The sequence below is a fragment of the Salminus brasiliensis genome, chromosome 18 (assembly GCF_030463535.1).
Source record: "Salminus brasiliensis chromosome 18, fSalBra1.hap2, whole genome shotgun sequence".
NCBI classification, from domain to species: domain Eukaryota; kingdom Metazoa; phylum Chordata; class Actinopteri; order Characiformes; family Bryconidae; genus Salminus; species Salminus brasiliensis.
The window spans coordinates 490,106-505,357 of NC_132895.1; the positions used below are offsets into that span (position 1 = coordinate 490,106).

Genomic DNA, 15,252 nt, shown 5'->3' on the forward strand with positions numbered 1-15,252 from the left:
TAGGGTCATGATGTTGATCTGCTCCAGAGAGTCCTATTCTATTGTGCATTTGCACATCTGTGTCAGCAGTGGCTGCAGCTTAGAGTAGCTGAGTGCACTCATTAGAAGGGGTGTCCACAAACTTTTGGACACTGTTTTATTTGTCTTGTTTAGGAAAAGTGGTGTTTTTGCTGGGCTGCTATTTTTAACCCGTGATGTTTGTGTTCAGAGAGGAGAGCTGAGTTTGCTGAATCTGAGGATAGAAGCGGTTAAAAATAACCGGACCTGTGCAGGTGACCCGGTTACACTCGGCCCTTTAAACATGGGCCCCGTCTCGGTTTGGGTGAGAGCTGGTGAGACATCCGGTGAGTGGTGTGGCGGTGAGGGTGTCATTCAGAACCTCACCTTGAAGAAAGGCTTGTGTTCCTGTAGGCTTACAGGATGCCACCTTCTAAAGCTAGTGCCCATGTTCTGAGAAAAGGCCCGACCCGACCCGCTGCGCGCCATAGGCTACTGTTTAAGCTGAGGAGGCTGGTTCTGGCCCTGGGAACGCTGGGAATCTGGGAATTGTAAGCTGCTAAGGAACTGTAACTGTTTGTGGAGCACAAAGCGTTTGTGTTCTAAGGTCAGTAGAGTGTGGACGCGGGCCGGGCCGGGCTGAGCTGGGATGGGGATGGTGGGGGCGGGGGGTGCTCTCTGGCTTTGTGTGCTGTGGGATCACATGTAAGGAGCTTTAACACTCCCACATAGCCTAGCCCCTCTACTCACCAGCTTCCAGCCTGAAGTGGCTGCACACAGCAGACATGATCACTGCTGTAAAAGTAAACATCTAGAGGTTATATTAATATTTATATTGTTTATTTTAATATGTTCATTATTAGTGATCATATAGGGACTCTGCTGTATGCTTTTGTGAGTTGTGGATCTTGTCAGTGCTTGGAGAACAAGCGAGCACTGCTGACAATATTGCCGTTGTGTAAAGCGAACATTTCTTGAATAATCTTTTTTGACATTTCCCACATATAGGGACAAAAGTATTGGGACATGTACAGGAGCTTTTATACAGCATCCCATTCTAAACCCATAGTCATTACTTACTACTATCTGTACCTTTACGTGGTCTGACAGACACTCGGTGGACACTGAGCTGCTCTCTGTGAGCTGTTCCTCCTAAACTCTTCCACTGTTCAATAATAACACCACTCACAGCTGATGGAGGAAGATCTAGGAGGGAGGAGATTTCACCAGCTGACTTGTTGTTGTTGGTGCAGCGGTGTCTCCTATTACATCCAGAACCACGCTGGAGTTCAGTGAGCTCTTCAGAACCTCCTGTTCTTTCACTGATGTGTGGAGGAAAGGCCGACTGCAGGACTAGAGGCTGGGGTGTATACAGCTGTCTGGGGTTTTCATTGAACTGTAATACAGCAGTCTTTGCTTTTCCTGCATAGAGATGAGAGGACTGTGCTCTGGCTTTGATTTGAATTATTGATTGATTGATTGATTGTTTTTTTTCAGGTACTTCCTCTTATGCTCCACACTGCAGTCTAATTTAATCTGATTCTTCTCTCTCCTTCATCAGATCAAACCGGACCGGCCAAAGTGGTGAGAGCCGGAAACCCCCGAGCCAGGAGAGGTGGAAAGGTGTGTTCCTGCATGTTTTCTTGGAAAGCTCTTCAGCACCCGGGTCAGTGGAGTGATCCGGCAGAGTCATGTTCTGAATGTGATGTGAGCTTCTTTAGTTTACAGCAGGAGATGCTAGGCTAACACTGCTAACAAACACGTGTCCCCAAAACCTAGTTTATTTACTTCAAGAAGCTTCAGAACCCTTTTTAACGAAACCCCGAACCAATAGACCTTATTAACACACTGAATCCAGAACCGGAACTGCAGACCGGAGCGCAGTGGGCGGAGTGATACACACACTGTGCTGAGGTGAAGGTGGGTCCGGTTCCTCCAGCGTTCCTCAGCTCTGTGGTTCTGGTTCTGTTTGGGTTTATAGACTAAAGTCAGTCCCACCGTCTTCTAAACCTCATCCATCTACCAGCTGATGAAGATCTGGAGGAGCTCTGAGAGACTGTCACCAGTTTTCTCATTTCTGTAGACATGCCCCCAAAAGCGTCAGTCAAAGTCCAGTCTTTGTTAGCAACATTAGCCTAGCATCTCCTGTTGTAAACTACAGAAGCTCATGGCAGAAACTGGACATGTCTTAGCTGGGCGACTGAATTTGGAGTCAGAGATCAATCATATCCCCCAGTGAACCTGCCTGTCCCATGGAACCCGTAGACCAGACTGAAGGGGGCGCTGCTAGTCAGTAAACGGTCGGTTAAATCCATACGAATCCACCCCCCCCCCCCCCCCCCCACCCCCCAAACACTTCAGAATATCTGCTTTACTCTGAGGGTCTTAGCTACAGTAGCAGTGTGAGAAACTACCTCCACCATGTTTGGAAGCTGTACATTAGCCTGGCTAGCTCTCACTGTGAGCTGAAGTCGACCTGTTTCTAAACGATCCTCTATTACGCCCCCTAGAGGAGCTTTAGATAAGTTCTGGACTTCTGGGACTTCTGCTCAATCTCACACACTGTTACAGTTCTGAAACGGGTACCGGTTCTTCAGGGGGAGTCTGGGGAAGTATCTGTCCCACTGCTGTGATAACTGGTGGACGGTGTTGCTATGGGAACAGAAGATGACTGAAAGTGCGTTGTTCTGGAACCAGTGTAACCAGGTCTGGTGTAGTGCTGTAAAGAACTCTCCATCTCCAGCAGGTCGGTGATTTCGGAGATGCCAACAACTGGCCAACCCCTGGAGAAATCGCTACGAAGGAAGTTCAGGTGAGTTTGAGGGGAGACTGGGGCGGGGAGACTGGGGCGGGGCCCTGATGATGGTGTCTGACAGCTGTAGGACTGAAACAGTGTAATCCTGCTGCTCTACTGCCAAGCCGAAAACTGAGAGGGCAGAAAACGACCCCCAATCCTCAGCCTGTTCAGAGCTCTGCCTCCACCTTCATTACAGCCTCCGTTCAAATCAAATCAAAAATCAAATCAAATCAAATTTTATTTGTCACACATAGTCATACACAGTATAACTTGCAGTGAAATGCTTTTATGACAGTCTGCTCACATCAAGCTATACAATAAAAATCAACATTTAAACTTAACTAAACCTTAACTTCATGAAGTAAAGTGCAAAAGTAAAAAAAATATAAAAATAGAATGTTATGTTTAAGTTAAAAAATAAAATATAAAAATATGAAAATATAGAAATATAGAAATATAAGCAAAATAAAAAATAAAAATACAAATATATATACACAGATGGAATAGTGCGTGTCTGTGTGTGTGTGTATATATATATGTATGTATGTATACATATGTACATATTTATCTGTATGTGAGTGTATGTGTGAGTTAAAAAGAAATATTTCCATTGTTGTCCGTAGTGTGTTTTCCGTGAGCCATGGTTGTGTATTGTAGTGAGTGAGGGTCCAGTTTGTGTATGTAGATACTTTAATTTAGTGTCCTAGTCCCTGTCCCCGTTCAGGGCACGGATGGCTTGTGGAAAGAAGCTCCTCCTCATTCTCTCTCTGTTCTCCTCTGGAGGCTCGTTCTCAGTGGTTCTGCAGAAATCTGCAGGAGATCTTTCCACACCTCCGAAGCTGATCTTCAGAGCTGGATTTATTTTTCTCTCCTCTCTGAAGCTGAAGTGCTGTTTGTCTATCGGTGGGTGGAGTTGGTGGTCTACGAGGTCTTACAGGGTGGTTGTTGGGGGGTCCTAATTGATCAGTTTATACCCTTTTTTCAGGGTTTAGTTTACTGACGTTCCTCTTCTGGAATATCTGATCTGTCTGATTAATTGATTAGACGCTGATGGGTGCTCTCACTTTTGCACAGTGCTGGAAGGTGGCTGCTGTTCTCTGTGAGCAGGTGTAGTGATTGATACCCACTGGTTCACAGAGACCACCTCCCTGTGCTGCACAGAGACCCTGACCTTGAGTTTTGGTGGATTATTGAGGTGTTTATTGAGGTGTTAAAATATTTATATTATATTTATATTATAGTTCTCCTGGCGCGTTTGGGAGGCGGGGCGTGTTTGGGAGGCGGGGCAGGTTGGGGGCCTAAATCAGAAAAGGTGAAATTTGGGCTCCAGTCTGTTGAACTGAATGTACATTAGAGTCTGACCCTCATTTCCAGAGAAGCAGGGCTCTTTATTAAACAGTGACGGGGAGAAAATCAGAAATTAATGATTTTATTTAAATAACCCTGGAAAGAAACTGAAGATTAGAAGATTAGGAGTAAATCGTTGTGACCAAGTTAAGATTTAAGAGACAGATGAGTATGAAATGTACTAATAACATCATATTAATAAAATAAGCTGAGGACATTAGAATAAGGAGATGAAGGTGAAAATGGAACATGTTTGAAGATCAAAAGTTTAATTTTAAAGACAATCAACAAAGTAAGATGAAAAAGTGAGGCTCCCAATATTAATAAAATAAACTTTAAATAAGTTTAAAACCACAGTATAATTATAACTGCAATAATTTGATCTAAATGAAGGTAATTGATTAATTGATGTAATTGGTGGGTGGTGTCTGTGTGGTTGGGTGGTCGGTCGGTCGGTGAGGGTGGTGGGTCTAGGAGTCAGATTTGGCGGTTCTCCTCACTGTACGCAGAGCGTTCAGTCCGGCTCTGATAGCAGAACCCTGCAGTATCTCCCTCAGCCAGGCTGGCCTGCTGGCACTCGGCTGCTCACCACGAGTAAGGTTATCTATCTGTGTGTGTGTGTGTGTGTGTGTGTGTGTGTGTGTGTGTGTGTGTGTGTGTGTGTGTGTGTGTGTGTGTGTGTCGAGCGGATATGAAAATGATCTATTCGTTTAAAGAGGCTGGATGTTCTGATCAGTAATCTGATCGGACTCCACGTGTTCGACTGTAGTTTTGGTGGTTAATAATAAGCCCTCGGACACTCTAACACCAAAACCTGCTATCTCCAGAAAAACCTTCTTAATCTTTAGTGGAGCATTTCTATTGGTCCGTTCATTTGAGCATATTTCTGTAAGATTCAAGGGAAAGGTATTGCTGCGGGTGAGGCACTGGGGGCGGAGTTATCCTCAATGTTTTCTTTGCTTTTTCATTTTTTCTTATTCATCATTTTCTTTGCTAATTATAAAATTTCAGGTGTGTGAGAGAGAGTGATCTGGTGACGTGATCAGATATTTGGGATGGATAACAGCAAATGGGGATCGGTTTTAGCCTCCTGAAGGAGCCTTTGTAGCTGAAGCTCTTGTGCAGGAAAGTGAAAGTGAGGGAGCAGTGGAAGGCAGGGGTCATCGTGTGGTCTACTCTGGAGGATTGCAGATGGTTCTGAGTGGGGGGGGGTCTGATCTCTGAGAATATCTGCCGCTGGAACAGTCTGACCGCTGCTGCGTGGACGGACTGTCAGCACTGTAATGAAAATGGCGAGCTGTGTTTTAATGATCTTCAGTAGAAGGCAGTGGTGAGGTATCGCGCCGTCACACCCTGACCCCCGAACACCGGTCAGTGGTCTTAATTTCTGCAGTGGCCCCGCCCACAACAGACAGACTGATCTATTATTTGAGAAACAGTAAAGCGTACAGTTAATTACTCAGATATGGGCCGGGGTGCAGAGGGTGGTCCTGATCCGGGCGTGCCGGTGTAGTGGAGAGGCTATTTCTGATGCAGATATCTTGGCGGGGGTTTGTCCGGCCGGGTGACCGGAGTAAGGCCCTTTTTTAGAAGTGTGATGAGGTCTGTTTCCCTGTACCTGCTCACATATAGGTCACAGAGACGCCAGGAATAAACTCTGCTGAGTCCCAGCAGGAGCAGCGCACTGCAGAACCTGCAGCAGGAGGACCGGGACAGAGCCCGGCGCTGCGCCTCTGCTCCTATTCTACAGTGAGGATCAGATAAGAGCAGTCGGAGTAGGAGAGGGTGTTAGCCAGAGCTTTTTCATGGAATTATTCAAATATTAATCAAATTAATCAAACAGAAAACCGGGGAGATTATTTTATTGTGTGAAAAAGAAAAGAAAATTGTTAAATTATTGTAAATTATTAACTCTGATTATGATACCAGCTACAGTAAAATAGCACCAGGGTCTTGGTCTTTGAAGTGCAGTAAAGACTTCAGACATGTCCTGATATTTGAGTAATAGAAGGTGTAGTGACACACAAACACATGCGCGCACACACACAGGGCAGTAAGCACACATGCCCGGAGCAGAGGGCAGCTGTTGCTGCGGTGGCCGGGGAGCAGAGAGGGTGCAGGGCCTTGCTCAAGGGCCCAATGGTGGCAGCTTGCCGAGTCTGGGTATCGAACCCACAACCCTGTCATCCATAGCTCAGAGCTCTAACTGCTGTGATGCCTGTAATGTTAGATAAGCTGATTTGCATATAATCGAATATCCTCACTTATTAATGATTTTTTTTTAACGTTGTGTCGGTTCTGAAATTTGAATATTCAGAGTCCTCGCTGTTCTGGAATCTGCACAAACGCTGTAGTAATGAGCAGCTGATTGGATGGATCTGCTGATCCTGATCTCAGACAGTGGGGGGGGGGGGGTTTGAATCTCGCTGCAGTATCACTTCAAAGGGAAAGATGATTCTAGGAAACGTGGTGTAATACTGGAAGCTGAGTCATTCTTTAAATACAAATGAAAGTAAAGTATATAGAATTATTTAGAATGAATTAGTAGAAGTGTGTGTGTGTGTGTGTGTGTGTGTGTGTGTGTGTGTGTGTGTGTGTGTGTGGGGATGGGGCACCAGAATAACAGGTGCATTAGGGTGGGGCTGAAGATTGAGGGAGGGGAGTAAAATGGGCATCAGTCTGTTTAAGGTGGAACAGAGGCTTTAAAATCAGCCTCGCCTTCGCCCCTCCCTAAACCTCCATCATCTCCCGCAGCCTGACCGCGGGGCCATCGCCTCGTTCGGGGAGCGCGACTCTCGGGTTAGACATGCTGCTGATGTCAGAAGCTGATGGTGTTCATCTGCTGAGTCTGTTCTAATGTTCTCAGGCTCCCAAGAAGATGATGGTGAAGAAAGAGTCGAAGGAAAAGCGAGAGAACGAGGAGAGCAAGGAGAACCAGAAGGCCAAATCTGACGACTCTGGAGAGGAGAAGAACGGAGACGAGGACTCTCAGAAGAACGGACAAAGAAAGAAAGGTGAGACCTTTGATGGTTTAAACTGCAGAGCTCATAGCGCCAACCGGGCCTGATGGCCAAATGTTTGTGGACACACCTTCTAATGAACGCAGTCAGCTACTTTAAGCTGCTCCCATTGCCACAGCTTGTCTAGTCCCTGCAGAGAAGTACTGCCAATAGAATAGGACCCTCTGGAGCAGATAGCCATGACCCTATTGGCTCCATGCTGCCTAATGCCAGGCGTGGGCTAGAGGGGTATAAAGCCCCCCAGCATTGAGCTGTGGAGCAGTGGAAGAACTGTGTTCTCTGGAATGATGGTGGTGGTGATTGGGATGAGTTGGGGATGATGAGGTGGGGTGCTGATAATCATCCAACATTCTGATCTCACTAGCACTCTTGTTGCTGAATGCAATCAAATCCTCACAGCAATGCTCCTCAAATCTAGTAGAAAGTCTTCTTCCCTGGACAGTAGACAGTAGAGTTACTCCAACAAAATATTTTAGAAAAAACAATAAATGAGCATGTGTCCCAATACTTTTGTCCATATGGAACATATAAAACGTGTGTAGGTGGTGTTTCTCTCCTTCAGGTGCCTGTACCTCTCTTCCCCACGTGGTGTTGAGGTGCAGGGCCACGTCATTCTAACAGGACTTCACCTCCCTTTAGTCTGGACTGCCTGGCAGAGCACTGATGCCCCCTGCAGGTCAAATGAAGTAATAGCAATAGCATGCAGGGGGGGGAGGGGACCTTCCTAATCCTTAACCTTTACCCTCCGTGTGGTACACACATGATCTGACTGTGGAATACTTCATTCATATATACGCTATATGGACAAAAGTATTGGGACACCTGCTGATTCATTGTTTCCTCTGATCTAAAGGGGTTTAAATAAAATTGAGAGTTGGAGCATTGCTGTGAGGATTTGATTGCATTTAGAAACAAGAGTGTTACTGAGGTCAGGATGTCCGATGATCACCATCATCCCCAACTCATCCCAAAAGTACTGGATGGAGCTCCGTTCTCATGAAGTATCTGAACAGTCGTTAGAAGGGGTGTCCTATCTGATGTTTCTCCAGTCTCTGAGACTCTGAGGACATTATTAATAACCTGGCATGTTGGGTTATTGACTTCTGGTAAAATCTGGTGCAGCCCTAGTGTCCTCAAACATTTGGACATGCAGTGTATAAGGCTGCACAGTCTACAGCGGGCGTCCTCACCCCTGCATTAGTGACCCGTTACAGTGCAGTGTTCAGTGTTCTCTGGGTGGAGGTGTTGGTGGTGGTGGGACGCTCTCTGACTGGGCTGTCTGGTGCATTTTTACAGGGAACAAACACAAGTGGGTTCCTCTGGTGATCGACGTGAAGTCTGAGGGCCCCCGGGAGCGCTCGGCTTCCAGGAACAACGCTCGCCAAGGAGAAACTTCCAGAATGCCCCACAACAACCGCAACGACCTCAGAGGTGAGAGAGCTCTCTGGCTTTAGTTCTGGGTTCGATTTCAGAGCTTCTCATAAACCCCAAACAGCACCACCCAGTGGGTGGGCCTGTAGCTTAAGCCCCACCCCTATTTGCCCACTTTACATTCTTAGGTTGTACCCAGATACATAAGCCCCACCCATGCCAGCTTTACTGTGATGAAAGACTGCCCCTACAGGCATAAGCCCCACCCATAACTGCCCTGTACTCTCTTCAGCCCCACCCAATCCCACCACTGTGCTCTGATGGGTAGTGTTGCTGGTGTTAATGAGGTGTGTGTGTGTGTGTAGACTGGCACAGTGGGAAGTATGAGCGAGATTTTAGAGACGATCACGACGAAGTGTCCAGTGTGAAAAGCGAGGGAGCTCCGTTCAGAGGGGGCTTCAGGGGGCGTGGCCGTGGGAGAGGAAGAGGACGAGGCCGAGGAAGAGGAGGGAGCAGAGGTAAGTTTTTTGTGTATAAAAACATGTCGATTTAACCCGTGTGTGTGTGTGTGTGTGTAACATGGCGTGGATTGGCAATCTCTGGTGCAGCTAAATACTTTAATCTTTAATTAAATTAATGTTTTTATTGATGCACTAAATATGAAGGTATTTTTATTATGTGAGCGTACATACAGCCAATAGGAATATGATGCTTGCAGAGCGTTTTTGGGTAAAATGTGGGTAAATGGTTGTGTTGGTGTGGTATCAGAAGGAACCCGTCTGCTAGCTTATGGAGTTAGCATTGTAGGCTAAGGTAAGCTTAGGTAGCTAATAAGCTCAGTAAAACCTTCGGCGCTGGACCGTCTTTCGGCACAGTGAATATTAACCTCTTCAGTTCCTCAGAGCTGAGATACTGACTCTAATACTCTAATGTAATGTAATTGGTTGATATTTTAAAGGCGTGGCTGTTTATAAAACCCTTTGATGTCTGCGTCTCAGAAGTTGTCTATGTTGAGTTCAGTTGGGAGATTTCCCAAATCAGTCGAGCTGTGTGGCTAAAAGTGAGCTTTTATTGTGTGCTGTTTTATTTTTCACTTTTAGAATTTTATTATTGAATATAGGTCCGTTATGATGGTGGTGATTTGTGGCCCAGTTCACTGACCGAACATAGTTATCATTAAAGGCATGTTGTGCCTCTGATGCAGCTACACCCTTAAAGAGCAATAAGCATTTAATAAATAACAGTGTTCAGACACTGGAGTTGTAATTAAAATATAATCGTTTTTAAACGAAGTCGTCATACCTGCTCGTTCTAGTGAATGGGCTCTCGTCGCTCGTTCTGCTTGAAGCTCACACTGGAGCTTTGGAACATGGCTTTGGATCCAGGTCCATGACTTTACTCTTATTAACTGTCTGGGAGGAATTCTGCAGAAGGAACCCGTCCTCTCCTGCCGCCGGGGCGTGACTGATTAGGCTCTGGGTCACAGGTCGGTTATTAGTAGGATCAGTGGAACAGAGAGAGGGCTGTCCTCACTGTGTGGATCTGGTTGGTGGGGACAAGTCTTGGGAAGTCGTGGCCTAATGGTTCGAGAAGTGGGCTCCTCCCTCAGGCCACGGCTGAAGTGCCCTTGAGCAAGGCACCTAACCCCAACTGCTGACCTGTGGGTGTGAGACCTGTACTCCCCCAGAGGCTCGGTAGTTTTACACCTTTTACAGTAACTCCGGCTTTCGGTTCGAGTCAGGTGATCCAGATGAATCCAGATGAGGACACTGAAGTTCAATATTTGGTGGAGTTCCACAAGGTTCTGTTTCAGGGCCCGTGAACCTGATGTTGTGAGGGTGAGGAGCTGCAGTGTGGGGCGGTGCAGGCGGGGCTCTGTGGAGCTCTGGGCTGCAGGACTGATCTGGAGGGGGGCTGAACTGGTTAGCTGTGTGGTTTTGCCACGTCTGCTCAGACTGCGCGCTGGTTCCTGCTCTGCTATTCTGCTCCGCAGTGGTTTCAGTCGTAGTCTTTGAGGTCGGGCTAAAAACAAAGTGATCTGACCGCGGCGGCGCTGAGAGGGGCAGGGTTTAGCTGTGTTTAGTGAAGCCTGTTGGTTTTGGCAGCTGGGCTCCTGACTTTACTCAGACGTGTTTGTCCAGGAAAGCAGGGCCTCTTCATTTCTGAGTAACGGGGGGGGGGGGTCCAGCTCTGCTCTCACAAACATCTCCACTCTTCAGCTCAGTCCTTTCAGACACGCTGCTCTGATACTGCGTATCCCGGCCCTAAAATACAGGATTGCGTAGTTGATATCTAGTTTTCTATGTTCAGTTTTTCCCCCTGTGGTTTTATATGATTTCATGTTCAAGTTACATACATAATACTTGATTCTGTGTGTGTGTGTGTGTGTGTGTGTGTGTGTGTGTGTGTGTGTGTGTGTGTGTGGTGAATCAGATCTGTATCAATCAATATGCAAGGATTCAGTATTAAGATCAGATAAGGGTGTTGAAGTGGTATTGGGCTGTCTTCAGAGTCATTTCAGAGGGTGCCCCCCCCCAAACACTATGGAATATAAGTTGTCATTGTTTATTTAATAATTTATTAATAATAATAAAAAGCAGCAGCAGCAGTAGTAGTAGCAGTCCTGCAGCAGAGATGAGGTCCGCTCTGTAGCGTTTGGTGTTTCACAGCTCCCTCTAGTGGTGGAGTAAAGTTAATATTCCTGACTGTTCCTGGTCTTCTCTCCAGGTCACTACGACTATCACTACGGCTATAAGGCCTATGAGGGGAAGGACGGCGCCTACGGTCAGAAGTTCAGCAACACGGTGACGTATTACTACGACAGTGTGAGCAGCAGTGACCTGTACTCCGTGGATCAGGACCTGCTGAAGGAGTACATCAAGAGACAGATGTGAGAAGCTCTCTGACGTGTGTGTGTGTGTGTGTGTGTGTGTGTGGAGACACTGTATCTAGAAATCAGTCGGGGCTGTAAAATCATGTGTAATGGCGTATTGTTTTTTAGTAGCATTATTATTTTAACTGGTGTGAAAGTTAGTGCACCCCTGTTACCCCGGAGTGTAAATAAGCCCCATCCTCTACAGACACTCCTGTACCCTCTAACGCACCCCTACTGATTATTTACTGAGGTTATCTGACTGTAGGAGACTATGTCTAAGGGTTCAGACCCGTGTTGAGTAATTTCTCGTTGTGAATCAGTAATTGTGTAACGTGCTCGCTGCTGATCTGAGACCCGGGACTGAGCAGCGGTTTCTTGCCCCTGTGCTGCAGTGAGTACTACTTCAGCGTGGACAACCTGGAGAGGGATTTCTTCCTGCGGAGGAAGATGGATCAGGAGGGTTTCCTGCCCGTAGCGCTCATCGCCAGTTTCCACCGCGTCCAGGCCCTGACCACAGACATCAACCTCATCCTGGAGGTACGATAATACACACCTACTGCTTCCCTCGCTCTGAAGACCCTCACACACACCTCATCCATTCAGACTGCAGCCCATCAAGCCCGTTAATGTCATGCTCTGTACGGAAGTAGTCGGTTTGGCTGCCGTGTGATGAGTTCAGATTTATTATTAAAATGAGAGATGTACAGAGTGACCGGTCCGTGACCAGCGATGCCTGGATTAGTGTCATGTAAATCTACAGCCTGAGACAGCTCACCTATGAACCTTTCTTATAGTCCCTGATCTCTGTGTGTGTCTCAGGCTCTGAAGGACAGTAAGGAAGTGGAGATAATCGATATGAAAATCCGCCGGAAGGAGGAGCCGGAGAAATGGCCTCTACCCGGATTCTCTGTTCCTGAACATTCCCAGACGGATTTCTCCCAGCTCATCGACTGTCCGGAGTTTATACCCCGACAGGCTGTGGGGAAGCAGTCCGGCTGGTCAGGTAAGGCCATTAAAGCGACGGTTCAGACCAGAGTCTGTTCCCCAGCGAAGACTTTCAGTGCCCCCATTCGTTTTACACCGCAGCTTCGAGGCTAATGTGGCTAACGAGGACTGGAGGCTTTTACCCCCCAAATATCACGATGCTCTGAATCCCGCACTGAAACGGTCTGCTGTGCTGCTGGCTTCTCCTGACAGTCTGTGTGTTTCTCTGCAGGCTCTCCGCGGGCGTCCACTCCAGACCTGCCGAAACAGGAGGATCTGAGTAACCTGAAGACGATGCCTAAGGGTTTATCGGCCAGTCTGCCTGACCTGGACTCGGAGTCCTGGATCGAAGTGAAGAAACGACCTCGGCCCTCTCCAGCCAGACCAAAGGTACGCAGAGAAGGACTGGAGGTGGTCTCCTGTGGTCATCACTTTTCTCTGATTGTTATTTTTTTATACTGTATCAGAATTTCATGATGAACGGACCAATAGAAATGCTCCAACAGCACTCTTATAGAATCTTCTACATTGACTTCCATTGAAAGTTAAGTAGTCTGTAAAGCTGCTGTTCCGGAGATACGAGGTGAAGATTGTTGGTGTGTGGATGTGTATCTTTACACTGTAAAATTCACAACTAAGGAATTTGAAAATGTCTATCAAACACAATAACTGAATAATGGTGTTATTATTATTATTATTGATCACGTTTCCTGCATAAAGGCTCAAAGACCGAGATTAAACCCTGGTGTTGGTTTTAAAGGCCCTCTCAGTTTGAGAACTTCTGAAGGTTCAGAACCGTGCCCTTCCTGTCCAGCTCTCACAGCCTGTACACAGAAGCTGAGCTAAACAGAAGCGGCTTGTTTTACAGTTAGTGTGATTTCACATCAGCCAGTGTCTTACTGTGCATCTTACCAAGCCCCCTGTTCCACCTACAGCACTGAGGCTTCAGCCCAGACTGCTGCAGTCCAGGCCAGCCAATCAGAACTTCTCCTGTAACCCTGGACAGTGATGATGGCTCTGTCTGTCTCCCTGTCTTAAAGGGACGCTAACAGCCTATTAGCTCATGAGGGATAAAGAGCGTGGAGGCTGCTGGGGGGTAGTCGTCCGAACCTTCATGCACATGAACCGCGGAGCTTGGGGAGGAGGGCAGGCTGTAGGATACGGGCCTTTCTGTATAAAACATTGAACTTTGTCGATGGTTCTCCTGTTGTTGACACCCAGCTGAGGAGTTCCCGATTGACTGTAGACTCTCATTACAGAAAGCGGACGACTCCCGTTCTCCGGTTCAGTCCGGCCCGGCACCTCCGGACCTGCCGGACGAACCAGAGGAGCTGGACTTCATGTTCGACGAGGAGATGGAACAGATGGACGGCCGGAGGAACACGTTCACGGACTGGTCGGATGAAGACTCGGAATGCGAGATCGACGACCGAGACGTCAACAAGATTCTGATAGTCACCCAGACGCCGCCGTACCTGCGGAAACACCCCGGCGGAGACCGGACCGGAAACCACGTCTCTCGCTCCAAACTGACCAGTGAGCTGGTGAAGGTCATCAACGACGGCCTGTTCTACTATGAGCAGGACCTGTGGCACGACTCCTACGAGCCCGAGTACGCCATGATAAAGGTAAAGAGACCCGGAGTGTGAGGGTTCAGAACCGGTTGAAGCAGGACCTTCAGAGCGGTGCTCTCAGTCCTGAGGGGGAATAATGACCGTCTGTTCACCAGCTGGGCGTCTAGTGTCTAATATCTCTGAATCATAATGAACTGCGTTCTGTGGTTCTTCACTTTTTGATTCGATCGGAAATACTCGTGAAGTGCTGACCCTGATGTTCGGTAGTCTGTAGAAGACCGGATGCTTAATTACAGGGATTTATAGTCATCAACACACCACAGATTAGTGTGATTATAGAAAGGGAACTGTGGGAAAGGATCTTTTGCGTAATCCTGGTACTCATTTAAATTTAATAATGGCTCATGGCTACAGCATACATTCAGTTATAGTATGTTAACATTGTAACTGTTGAATTGTATAATTGTTTTATTAAACAATAAGCATTTCCTAAGAAGCTTTTTCTTTTTGGCCTACAATTAAATTGTTCAATAAATAGATTTAGTTTCTACAACATCCTGTTAACAGTTAACATACAGTATCAGTGCAGAAAACTATATTATGTGATGTACTAGGCTGGGCAATATGGTAAAATACTATAATCACAATATTTAAGGCATATATTTTATAATTCATCAATATCAACACATTCCAGACCTGCCCTTCTGATCCTCTGCCAGACTGAGTTCAGGGATCTGCTGCTCTTTATCTGACCTGGTCTCTGATCAGTGTTTATTAATAAATAGTTCTCTGGTCTCCCGTCCCCCTGTCTGTCCAGAACTTTTCAGAAGTTCAGAACGTGATTCTCACACTAAAACCTCATTTCTGAGGGGTAATCCAATCCAGCCACGTCTTTAAGTTCATGTCTGAAATGGCGTGAGCTGCTGTATTGATCAGACTGTGTCTGATTCACTAAAGCCGTTAGCCGTTAGGGTCGTTCTGGTGAAACTACGTCTCCATGAAGGAACCGTGGGCTGAGCGTGTTAATAAACATGTATAATAGACCGTTCCTACGGAGTCTACACAATCTGCAGATGTTCTATACCGCTCTCCTCTTAAATGCCCCAGTAAGGCCAGTTAAAGCAGAGTTTGGGGAATAACGCCCCTCTCTCTGGTGGCTTTGTTGCCGGACAGCCTTCAAAGTGGTCCAGTGTGTGATCTGTTACAGGTGAGCGCTAGAACCTACAGTGTGGCTAAACTCCTTTTAATTGGTTGAAGGTCCTTTAAGAGGGCCGTTCCAACATATTC

The 15,252-nt window shown here is 46.9% G+C and overlaps 1 protein-coding gene across 1 annotated transcript in view; it reads left to right on the forward strand.

Moving 5' to 3' along the window:
* The window catches only part of larp1 (La ribonucleoprotein 1, translational regulator), a 30,945-nt gene that overhangs the window by 8,205 nt on the left and 7,488 nt on the right, over positions 1-15,252 (forward strand). The window contains exons 2-11 of the mRNA XM_072661444.1: positions 1,559-1,620; positions 2,741-2,809; positions 7,008-7,155; positions 8,458-8,592; positions 8,898-9,050; positions 11,260-11,422; positions 11,800-11,944; positions 12,227-12,410; positions 12,624-12,781; positions 13,651-14,019. Of these exons, the coding sequence (XP_072517545.1) occupies positions 1,559-1,620; positions 2,741-2,809; positions 7,008-7,155; positions 8,458-8,592; positions 8,898-9,050; positions 11,260-11,422; positions 11,800-11,944; positions 12,227-12,410; positions 12,624-12,781; positions 13,651-14,019 (1,586 nt within the window). The remainder of the gene's footprint in view (positions 1-1,558; positions 1,621-2,740; positions 2,810-7,007; positions 7,156-8,457; positions 8,593-8,897; positions 9,051-11,259; positions 11,423-11,799; positions 11,945-12,226; positions 12,411-12,623; positions 12,782-13,650; positions 14,020-15,252) is intronic.